The 12,695-nt window shown below is 29.2% G+C and overlaps 1 protein-coding gene across 1 annotated transcript in view; it reads right to left on the bottom strand.

Moving 5' to 3' along the window:
• The window catches only part of Cda4 (chitin deacetylase Cda4), a 105,496-nt gene that overhangs the window by 52,301 nt on the left and 40,500 nt on the right, over positions 1-12,695 (bottom strand). The window contains exon 4 of the mRNA XM_065508213.1: positions 5,710-5,837. Coding sequence (XP_065364285.1) covers positions 5,710-5,837 — 128 coding nt within the window. The remainder of the gene's footprint in view (positions 1-5,709; positions 5,838-12,695) is intronic.

Below are 12,695 nucleotides of genomic sequence, written 5' to 3'. Positions count from 1 at the left end.
AAATGTTTTTGCCCTTGACCGGGCTTGACCGACCATACTTTCTTACTTGTTTTAGGATATTGTTGTCCTCAATATTTGCCAAGGATATAGGAAAGAAAAAATTGGATTGTGGACAATTTTGCAAATCGGAGATATATTGATTGATTCCTTGCATCCATCGAACTACCAATAATGCATCTTGCTTGATTATGCATTTAAAACACTAATGGTGAAGACAATTTGTAATAATTTGAATACTTTCTAAGCTAACTACTTTTATTTTTAATATTTTGTTAGAAAAATAATTCAGCATATTATCATTATATCGTAATATATGCAAAAATAAGTGTCCAATAGTAATTTCACAAAAAGTCATGTAAAAGGAGAATGTAATTTTTTTCAAACTTCAGATCCTCTGAGGCCAAAAATCTTTGTAATTTTTTCCACAACATATTTTTACAAAACTAGACACAACTTAAGTTGAGATATGAACAACATTCACTGATTTAATATTCTGTATTAAAAATTAATTCTAATATATTGTACTTTTTGCCAAATATTTCATTTCTCATTTTAAATAATCCTTTTTTGTACGTTATTTTTTTCTCAGTGTTTTAATATATGGTTATTTATTTTACCAAAATAAATATTTATTACAACGCATATAACATCCACAAACATGAGCATGAACTGATTTTTAATTAATTTTTTAGCTTAAAAAAAAATTTATTTCAGCAGAGAGAGAGAGAAAGATTATTACAAAAATCAGTGAATTGTAAATTTAACTTTTTGTTATTTTTATCAATTATGACTGAGATGCGAGTAAATACAATTTGCTGGTTAGAAAATTATGAATTTAGTTGCTAGTTTTATGTTGAAAAACTAAAGGGAGCAGTAATTAAAATTATTCATAATTTGAAGGTTTATTTAATTAAGATACATATTTTATAAATATTGTAGTTGGTGTAAAAAAAGTAGGTTAATGATGTAATGTTGGCTTTATATAACCTTTAAAAGTATTAGCGTAAAATACTTAATAATATTCCTGTAAGAACCCACATATATTCTTGATCGTTTTAGTTTTGACCTTATTTTTGTGTGTGTAAAACACGTTCACTTCCAAAATACATAACCGAAATTAATGAAATTGATATAAAATATTCATTATTGTTGTAGGTAATTCGGTATTGAATATTAGAAACATGGGGGAAATATAAAAAAATTTATAAACGAAAATATGAGTCAACCTCAAAAAAAAAATATTATTTTTAAAACATGTTTCAACATTGCTGCAGTAGCTTGTTGTTGTAATAGGTATATGAGTTAAATGTGTAGAAGCAAACATGTTGTTGTAGTTTTGCTTGTTGTTTTTACAATAAAAACATAGTCAGCATATAAATATGTTTGCGGTAGTGTGTGAATGAACATCAATGTTGAATTGAGTGTTATTTATATTTCTTCTAATAGCTTTAGTTGAAGTTTAATTTCTATTTAGCATATTTTAAATTTATTTTCTAACTGCATTGGCTACCTTCAAACTAAAACCTAAAAATATACAATATATTTGTTCATTTCCGTTTGAATTTAACAAAAGAACTGCATTTATTCAAAGCACAGCAAAAGAATAATGGCCAAAAAAAATTTTTTAGCATATTTTTCAATTTAGTCTAAAGCAACGTAAAAAATAAGCAAAACTTAATGGTATTTAGTTTGTAATTCTTATAAGATACAATATAAACGAAACAAAAAGGAATATGTATGTAGATAAAAATATATACAACAAGGAAAAACTGTCACTACAAGTATTAACAGGATGTAAAGTGACACAAACATAATGTTTGCAAATATAAAGCCATACCCATAGCTTGCAATGCTATTACAAAATTCGATATTTAAGTATAAAATGAAATTTTAGTAACAATTCCTTGCAGCTAGCAGTATTTGTAAATGTTGTTTTATTTCAGTTATTCAATATAAAATATCCGTTTTCTTTTTGTAGTTTGAACTCTAAGTAAAAATACTATAATAAATAAATTTCCTTTAGCAAAAGATTGTTGCTTAAAACTAACAAATAAATAAAGCGAATCAATAAAATACAAATGGATAAAATTGGATAATAGATAGTAAAGAATAGAATAGAAATGGTACAAAATATTTATATTAGGATGGTGCAAAGTTAGCTGTATAACAGAAATGAAGGCTGGTTTTGTTTAAATTTATATTTTTTAAAATTCATGCTCTTGCACTAGCTGTTGCTATGATGGGTTAAAGTTTTTCATTCCATATTTAAAAGTTAGAAATATGAGTCTAAGACCTCACAAAGTATATATATATATATGAATCATTCTTTTGAAATTTTTATTTTTTTTGCTTTGTCAAAATACAAAACCAAAATTAATGGGATTTATTTAGTGTGTTTATAATTGTCCTAGGCAGTTTGGTATTAACAATCAACAAAATCGGTTTAGTAGACAATAAGTTATAAACCAAACAGGGAGATAACCCCGAACAAATTTTGTGTTTTTAACGAACAAATTTTTTAATATTCATAATGCAGAAATAAAAATTGCATTTTTAATGAAAATTAGGTTTTAGATATTGGGTGTATCACTTAAAAATGCGGGATTTACAACAGATGTCATATCTTTTGAAAGCGTTTTTTGTTTTTAATAATTTATATGTAATTTTTAAGGGTGGTTATCTATCATTTATTCTTACTTAGTTATTGAACATTATAGTTTTTGTTTTACTTCGAAAATGTCGAATTTTGTGTTAACAAAGCGTCATATGCGGGAAGTTTTGCTTTACTTCTTTAATTTGAAATAAAAAGCCGCTGAAGCACAACGATTGCTCACTAAAGCTTATGGTGCATGATTTACATCGGTTTCAACATGCGAGAGCTGGTTTGTTCGGTTCAGAAGTGAAGATTTTGACACGGAAGGCAAAAATTGCCCAGACGAGCGATGAATTGGAGGCATTAATCCATTAATATTATAGTCAAACTCAACAAGAGCTTGCAAAATCAATGGGAGCTACTCAAGCAGCAGTTTTAAAATGTTTGCGAGCAGCAGGATTCATCCAAAAGTAGGGTAATTGGGTACTATTTGAATAGAAGCCGAGAGACCTTGAAAGAAGATTTTGCATGTCCGAAATTATGCTTGAATTGTATAAAAGAAAATCATCTTTGTGCTGGAAAATGGATCCATTACGATAACTCGAAGCGTAACAGATCATATGTGAAACCCGGCCAACTAGCCGAATCGACACCAAAGCCAAATACTCATGGCGCCAAGGCACTGTGGTTCCAAATCATAATCTAGGTGGACACAATTATTTGGCGCTCTTTTTATATAAGTAGAATTGATATCTAAACTTTTTTTCAAGTTACAGTAGGGTCTAGATATACATATACAGTAAAATACTAAAAAAAAATTAACGAAAATATGATTAAAAATTTGTTGAACTTCTGGCGCTTCTGTCGAGAAAACGAAATGTCCAATTGAAAAACCCATTTGTATTGGAGGAGAGCAGATTGTCAGCTTCCGAAAAAACTTAGTTTTTCCAAATTCTGAAGATACCGATTTTCATAATTTTGTCCACCTAGATTTTGATTTGGAACCACAAGGTAATTCTCTGTATTTGGTGGGAGCAAAAGAGTCCTATGAGCTGCCCAGACGATTATGCGGACAGACATGAAATCGTAATAAACTCTCGGCCACATTATGCAATACCTATTGAAAACTATTTAGAATGAAGTGTTCCATCCGACTTCTATTTGTTTCTATCGATGCATAACGTTCTCTCTGGGAGAGGCTTCTTGGCCTCAAAAGATGAGCAGTTCTTTTGGCTGCGAATCCATATGTTGCCATGAAGATGGGAAAAGGTCATAGCTAATAATACTGGCCTATAAAATTTGAAAAAAATACCGCATTTTTAAAATTTGGTTTCTGTGAAATATGTTTTCGGCTATATCTAGGACATTTATGGACAGTTTCAATACATTGGGTTATTATACTGATCCCTAAGTCAGTTAGGGGCTTCGAAATATTGATTTTAACATACAGGCGGTCATTATTTAATTAAATCTTTATCCTATAAGCAAACAGAACACAGAGAAAATAAATTCGTGATTGCAACCGAATTTGTTTACAATCGAATGATTCTGTATTAGTGTCCGAATTTTCCAGTTGTGGATACAGTATTTTGGAAGGGGTAACTAAAGTGGTTGCCTCAACTGAAATTCTTCTTTATCAACTGACTTTCTGTTGTTAGAACTGACAAATTCTATGTTCGGTTGCTATAACGAATCTGTTTTCTCTGTGAAAAATTATTTACAAAAGGAATTCCAAACTCCTTTTGTCATTTGGTTCTTTTTTAATTTTCTTTACTTTAATTTTATTGAGAAATACGACAACTTTGTTATTTGGTGCCATCTTAGTACACATATGGCGACAGTAGTTAGCTGCAGTTGTTAGTACTTATTTAGTTAACATTATGGGTATTGCTAAATCATTAAAGGAATTAAAACATGAAACAGGTACAAAGGTACAAATAAGTGGTTCAAAAATCATCATGAGATATCTTGGGAGTAAAGCCAAATTTAACATTTAGAAATATAAAACTGAACCGAATGTTAAGGTCCTGGATTAAGCAATAAATGGAATGTATTTGATTTAATTTGCATAGTAAATGTTTTATAATAAAGCAAATAATACTAAAAAACGTCTTTTTAAGCCGGCTCATATTTATGTTCATAACTTTTTCTCTACACGCAGAGAAAAAATATAGTTGGGCATGGTTACTGTAACCATTTAAATAGTGTTACAAGATTTTTAACAATATTATTGTGACAGTAACTATTTACATGATTGTGGTAACCATAATATGCTTAATTTATGATTCACATGATTGTATCAACCATATATATGGTTACAGTAAACAAATATATGTTTGTGACAACCATTCATATGATGAAGGACTCTCGGCTTAAAGCTTATCATAATCTGAGAACAACATATTATGATAAAATTAGTCATCATAAATATGGTTACCAGAAACATATATTTGTTTACTGTAACCATATATATGGTTGATACAATCATGTGAATCATAAATTAACCATATAATGGTTACCATAATCATGTAAATAGTTACTGTCACTATAATATTGTTAAAAATCTTGTAACACTATTTAAATGGTTAGAGTAACCATGCCCAATTAAATTTTTTCTCTGCGTGTACTGATACGATTTTGCAGATTTTCGATCCCTTACTACTTATGACAATTTCAAACATTCTGGTGAAAAATGCATTTATTTCATTTAGTCATTCATTTATGTTACATAATCTTCAAATTATGACATTTCATAATATCTCGTATTCAGCCTATTCGACGAAATAAGTTTCCAAAAAGTATTAGATAAACTCACTCCTTTAAATTCCTTCCATTTAATACACATATGTTAACACTAGTTTCTAGCATTCTAACGGTTTAAGATATGTTTTTCTGGCCCCCAAAAATACTACATTTACTATCTCTATTAGCAAAGCATTGGCAAATGCATTACACTAAATCTGGGAATGAATAAATGCATTCGTATCATCATTATCCATATATTAAACTTGTGTGACTAGAGAATTTACTACTTGTACTTGTATTTATTGTATTTTCTTTCTTTGTTAAAAATAAACAGAGAGAATACATTTTGGATTAGTTTTAACACAACTTACCTTATCGGCTTCTAAGCCACCGGGAATTTGTGTGCCATCCTTTGAGCAGTAACAGTATGGCAGTTGACATTCTTCGGTATCGCACTTTTGTGCTTTATCAGCAGGTGCTTCGGTTATTGTAGCTGGTGCTGGAAAGGCAAAAAAAAATACAAGAAAAAATAAATAAATTTTATAAATACAAACAAATAGGAAAAAAAGAGGAAGTAAAGAAGATCGAAAAAATTATAAAGGTATTAGAGTTAAAAAAAAAATATGTTGAAACGGAAATAGTTTTTTTTTACAATAATAAAATATAATTCATTTATTTCATAATAATTTGGTTAAACGTTTAATTATGGCTTTACTATTTTTTAACTAAATTTCAGACCGTTATATATTTTTTGAGGCTATCAGCGCAAAAGTAGGGTAGCTTACCTTTTGGTATTCAAAAGCAGATGGAGCTGAAAAAATCGTTTTTGCACAGAACATAATATAACAAAGTAGTGTAGCAAAAGTGGTGTAAGTTGAATATAACACTTAATAAATAGTTTGGGCTTACACCACTTTTGCACTGATAGAATCATTTATTAGTTGCCTTTCTTTAAAAGTCCTCTCTAATTATTTATATATAACATACAAGTATTAGACGTTCAAGCATTTTGTTTCGAATATGGCTCTAGTGCTTACATCAGTAGTTATTATTTGAAATGTTTGTTGTGCAAATTTAAAAATATCGTTTTTCTACTAAATGAAGGGAAGTTTAGCTTAACTTCTTTAATTTGAAAAAAAGTGCCGCTAAAGCACACCAATAGCTCACCGAAGCTTATGGTGAATGAGTTTCATCAGTTTCAACTTGCGAGAGATCAACAAAATCTTGGAAAATCATTGGTAGTTGCTGAAGCAGCAATTTCAAAAAACATATTTGCAAGCAGCATAATTCATCCAAAAGCAGGGAATTTGGATACCATACGAATTGAAGCTGAGTGAACTGGAAGACGAATTTGAATGTACGTTATGATGCTTGAACGCTATAAAAAAATAATTTTTGCACCGAATCATTACTTGCGATTAAAAGTGGATCCATTACGATTACCCGAAGCGTAAGAGATCTTATGTGAAGCCTGGCCAACCAGCCGAACCGACATCAAATCAAAAATAAAAATATTTATTATGAGCTGCTGAAATCTGGCAAGACCAACACAGGGTACCTGTACCGAATACAACTGATTCGTTTGAAGCGAGCATTGGCCGAAAAACGCCCAAAATATGAGGCCTGACATGAAGCCATAAGATTCCATCATGACATCGCTCGGACACATGTTGCAATACCTGTTAAAAAGTATTAAGAATGAAGTGTTTGGGAAGTCTTGGCTCACCCGCCTTATAGTACAGACCTTGCTCCGTCCGACTGCTATTTGTGTAGATCGATGCAGAACGTTCACTTTAAAACAGAGTATCCGATATTGGCTTGATTCGTTATTGGCCTCAAAAGATGAACAGTTCTTTTGGCTCTGAATCCATATGTTGCCAGAAAGATTGGAAAATGTCAACTTTTCATAAATAATTTTTAAAAAGAAAGAAATTTCGAAAAGTCGATTTTTTAAAAATCAAAAATATCGAAAATTCTACTTTGGTTTAGTACTTCAGAAACTTTTTTATTTACTTATTTAAAGTGCACATATTTGTAAATATACACATATGTATCAGTAAAGGACTCAAACAGGATACTCTTACCCATATCATTACATTAAATTCAAATAAACACATACAGACACAGACACATATACATATTTAAGATAGGGACAGAGGGACAGAATACAAATAGAAAACATAAACAAAGTTGTAACATTTCTAATCGAATGTTTTTGTCTTTTATAAGGATTTACATGACTTTACACTCAAAATGTAAAACCCAGCAAATATATTAAAAAACCTTTGAAAAATAATAGTTATTTCAATAACAAATCAAATGTAATCTCAATTTATTCTACAAAAAAAATTTCAGAATTTTAGATATAACTTTAATTATGCAATAATCAGTTTAATTCCACATCATTATACATTTAGGTTTGCTGGGTTATATGAATGTGTGTGTATAAATGTATTTGAGTGTAAGTGTGTTGGCATTATTGTTGCAAAGTGTATGTGTGCGTGCAAGTGTATCGATATTTTGTGAAAATGTTGACATTTTAAGAAAATCAAAATGCATTTTATACTTCAGTAATTTCAATCAATTGAATCAAATGTTTTTCTTCTTCTCCATCTTCATTTTCAGTTTATTGAGTTTGTTGTTGTTTTTGCTTTTCATACGTCTTGTCTTTTACTGTCATTGTTGTTAAGTGAATAACAACAAAACTGAGAGTAACACACTTTGTTGAATAATGTATGAAATTGTGTCTTACAGTATTTTTTTTTTAAGACTAGGACACGGACACATATGTATGTAAACACACATGCAGATGCATTTTAGTCATATACATATATGAACAAGCAGTGTATTAAATAAGTCATGTTTTCCAAACTAGCAAAATAAGAACTTCCAAGGAAGTGAAATAGATACACCCAGTCATTGCATAGAAAATATAGCTCAAGCCAGAATAAATTTATTCCTAAAATTACAAATTGAAGTTTCAAAATTAAATACCAAATTTTCTGAAATTGGCTAACTACTTTTTTTTTTATTTATTTTTATTATTCTAAGGGCCATAATTACAACTTGCTTTAAGTTCGTAATAGTAATAGTAAACATCAACTTTACCTTTTTCTATTACTTAAAGTTAACTTTTACTTTTACGAACTTAAAGATAAGTTATATTAATGGCCCTAAGCCGTTTAAGGTAGAAAGCTAGAATAGTTATGAAACAAAATCTAAGACAAATTGGAAGCATACTTTTTTAACACACTGTAAAACTAAACATTTATTATCATAGTATGTAGTAACCATACCATGTCGTGACACTCTTTTGTAATGGTGTTAGTAAAAATTGTTACTTTACAAACACACTAACAGCTGATTGTATTTCAATTTTAGATAAATATCATTTACAACTAAAAATTACACTCAAAGTAATTGATCATAAACTTTCCATAACAAAAATATTTTTCAAACATTGCCCTTTTCGCATATTCATTTGAAAGGATACGTAAACAATAAATTCTAAAGTAATGAGAATTCACGTATTAATCACGAAGATTCCACTTAAAGACACTGGTTAGTTACTTATGTCAGAGCCTTATATTTTCGTGAAAGACCTGGGTAAATTGGTTATTGTACTGGCCAAACGATACGGAACCATTATTAATATGTAAATTGTGTTATTAACATTATTTGTAAGTATGCCGACATTGACATTGAAGCTGCTAAAAGCTCTAGAATTCGAACATTCTAGTTCTGTCCGTCAACATCATTCATGAAGCTACTGGAAGATGCCGGTGTGTATAAATAGTGGCAGCGGTTGCAGTCAGTAGTTAGTTGATCATAGAGGCTGTTAGAATTAACAGCAACTGTATTTCCAATGTATTCTTGTACATTATAAACTGTGTAATATAAGTGTGTGTATTAAAACACAAAGTGACTATTTAAACTGGTGTTGTATACATTTGAATAAATAAAGAGTTACAATTTTAAACTATTAAACTGATTTTATTTGCAATCAAAAGTATCCGGTTTATTTAAAGGAAATAAACCACCGTTTTTAAAAGGTAAAAACGTAACAATATTTTTAAGAACTTCGTGTTGTTTGATTGGTTCCTGGTGGCTTGGACTGCCAACTACTGATTTAGTATGACTGAGCGTTCTAAATGAAAAGCCGCAGAACAAAATGGACCTAAGCTAATTTTGGAAAAAAGTTCGATTTTGCAAAAAAAAAAAATCAAAAATTATATATCTTGAGTTACAAAACATTTATTTTGATAGATATTCCACTTGCATCCCACTATGGGACTAAATAGGCCTTCAAGGAAAATATATGAGCTTTCTGTTGAGCAAAAAATTAAAAACAGGGCCCATTTCGAAAAAAAGGTCAACAAAGTTTTTGATTTTGCAAAAAAAAGTAAAAAATTGCATGTTTTGAGTTACAAAACATTTTTATTGATAGATATCGAACTCGCATCCCACTAAGCGACCAAATAGGTACCCAAGGAAAATATCTAAGCTTTATTTTAAGAAAAAGGGCCGATTTTGAAAAAAAGTCAAAAAAGTTTTTGATTTCGGGAAAATACATGGATGTGGAAAATCACATGTTTGGCCAAAATGTCAAATTTTGACCCCCTCTAACTCCGAGAGTTCTTGACCGATCTTGTTGAAAAATTGTGTCTGAATTACTATCTATGAATAGGTCTAACCTTGGTGTAAATTTCCCGATCGGAAGACATCGATTTTAAAAGTTGGTTCACTTGACGTGAAATCCCCCATATATATATGTAAATATTTGTGTTTGATATCAAATGAGAATTAACTTAAAATCAAATGTTTGAGTATGAGAAATACAAATTGAGACCGAAAATAAGTAGATACACTTCTCAGATTATTTACCTTAATGTATTTCATATTAAATTGAGAAACACCCATTTTTCAAACAACAAATTAAGTGCAAGTGTAAAATTCAAACCTCTTTATATGTTTTGAAATTGAGAGTTATGATTGATATAAAATAACAAAATTGTTAAATATTTTGGTTCTTAACTTCAAATCTTAAGTTTAAAACTGATATGTAGTCAACATTTGTTTTCAAATCAACCTCAAACTAAAGTCCAATGTGGAATTAAAATGTGGATGTATATAGGTTTGAGAAACCTTGGAGAATTGCTATTAAATACAAATATTAAACATAATTATGAAATAGTTCTTAAGGATGGATATCAAATATTTCAAACATAATAGGACTATTTTTTGATAAACCTTTTTAGTACTGCTGATTACAAAACAGTAATTTAAGTACTTAAATATATTCATGATCTTTTTAGAGTGTATGTAGGTCACCTACATCTAGACACAGGTATGTTTCAGAAACAAGTATATACTAACATTGTTGTTTTAGTTTCTTTAAGTATCAAAAAGTCATTTGATGTAATGCGTGAATAGCACCTGTATGCTAGCAGTCTTCTCTGTCTTCATCTACAATATAATCGAAATCTGATGGAATTACACTTGTACATTTTTACAAAAAAAGAAAACTAAAATAAACTTTACTATTAAATCAAATTGCTGTAGTAAGTATGAGTATGTAGCCCAGCAGTTAAGCAAGTAGTCAATGTATCCTTCATAAACAGTAATTGTCACTAATGTCTGATCACTTGGCTGACTCCGATTTATATATTTGAGGTCATTTGACACGTAAGTGCACTTTGTAGTGCAATTGGTTACTTTATACATCCCTGGTAATCTAGCGTGAAGTCAATAGTCACTTTAGTGTGTCTAAGTAATCTAGATTGTAGCCACTTTAAACGATTATTTTATACAATTAGTTGTCATCCTAAATGATATGTATTAACACTAATTCGGGACTGACTCCTGGAACTGCTGGGATATATAAGTCAATTGCACTTGTGTTTGTATAACGTACATATGTGTGAAAGAGTGTAAGTGTAAATGAATTTTTATTTCCTGTTTATTTTTATAGGATTATATTCTATATACTGGGTGCTATTGTTTTTTCCTTTCGTATTATTGTATATATTTTTTATTATATTTTATGTGATAAATGATTATTTATGCTAATGTTGCTAATTTACGGTATAATGTATTTGCAATTGTTGATGTTCTTTTCAAGGTATTTATGAACGTGTGTGTTTGTGTTTCTGTAATTTTAACTGTAATTTATTCATTGTTTATTGAAAGACAATAAAATATGTTGTATTCGATTTTATTACATTTTTATATATTTTTACTTTAGCCATAATGTAATAAAAATCCAAATAAATGTCACATTATCGTTTAAGTGAAATTATTTATGAGCCAGAAATTGTTTTATATGTTTTACTTTTTTTATTTATTTAAAAAAAATTATGGGAATTTTGCGGTGCACAAATAAGAAACGTTTAATTTTGTTTCATATTTCCTTATGCAACTGAAAATGTTTGATGATTTTGAAATCCTTTCTAGATTTTCTAAGATTTTTATTGTTTTATTTTAATTGTGATTTAGTTTATTGATTTTATTTCCGTTTGTTATTCTTTGAAATTTATATTATAAGTACATAATACATAGTTTTTTTTTTAAATTTCAAATTTTAAACCAACAGTTTTATTTATTTGTTGTTGTTTTCCATTTTAACTTATTTATTTAACATCTCAATTTGATTGAAAATGTACAAATCCACATAGGATGTACCACAATTTTCATTTGTTTCTGTTTTATTTTTTTTGTTGAATATTTGCAACAATTTCATTTGTTTAAATTAACCCTTTCTTAACAATTTATAAAATTTTCATAATCTCCTGAATTTTCCTCATCATTTCTGCTAAGTATAGCAAATACTTTCTAATACTTCACTATATTCTAGATGACTTAAGGACACTGAAGTGACAATTAATTCTTCACTACATTACCTGGATATGTGTCAAATAAAACAATATAAACTGACTACCTTCTAGATTACTTAGGGGCAATAAAGTGATAATTGATACTTCACTAGATTACATGGGGTGTGTAATGTAGCCAATTGATTTTTTTGGCATTACACAAGTAGGTGTGAAATGTAAAAAAACAGTTTAAACTGTCTACATTCTAGATTACTTAAAGACACTTAAGTGACAATTGGTTCTACTTTAGATTACCTGGGGTATGTAAAGTAGTCAATTGATTTTTTTTTTCATTACAAAAGACCAAAAATATATAAATTAGAATAAGCTAAATGATAAGACATTAGTAAAAGAACTGTCTAAAAAAGCTACATTGTCTTTATCAAAACTTAAGGCCAGTAAAAGTTACATTTGGTAGAAAAAACAGGAATGCTAAAATATAATTTCTGTAGGGGTCCTTCTTCAGAATCATTATGGTAGGAAAC

Source organism: Calliphora vicina, chromosome 4 (assembly GCF_958450345.1).
Source record: "Calliphora vicina chromosome 4, idCalVici1.1, whole genome shotgun sequence".
Taxonomy (NCBI): domain Eukaryota; kingdom Metazoa; phylum Arthropoda; class Insecta; order Diptera; family Calliphoridae; genus Calliphora; species Calliphora vicina.
The sequence above is the reverse complement of the archived record's forward strand: the minus strand, read 5'-3'. Positions and strand labels throughout refer to the sequence as shown.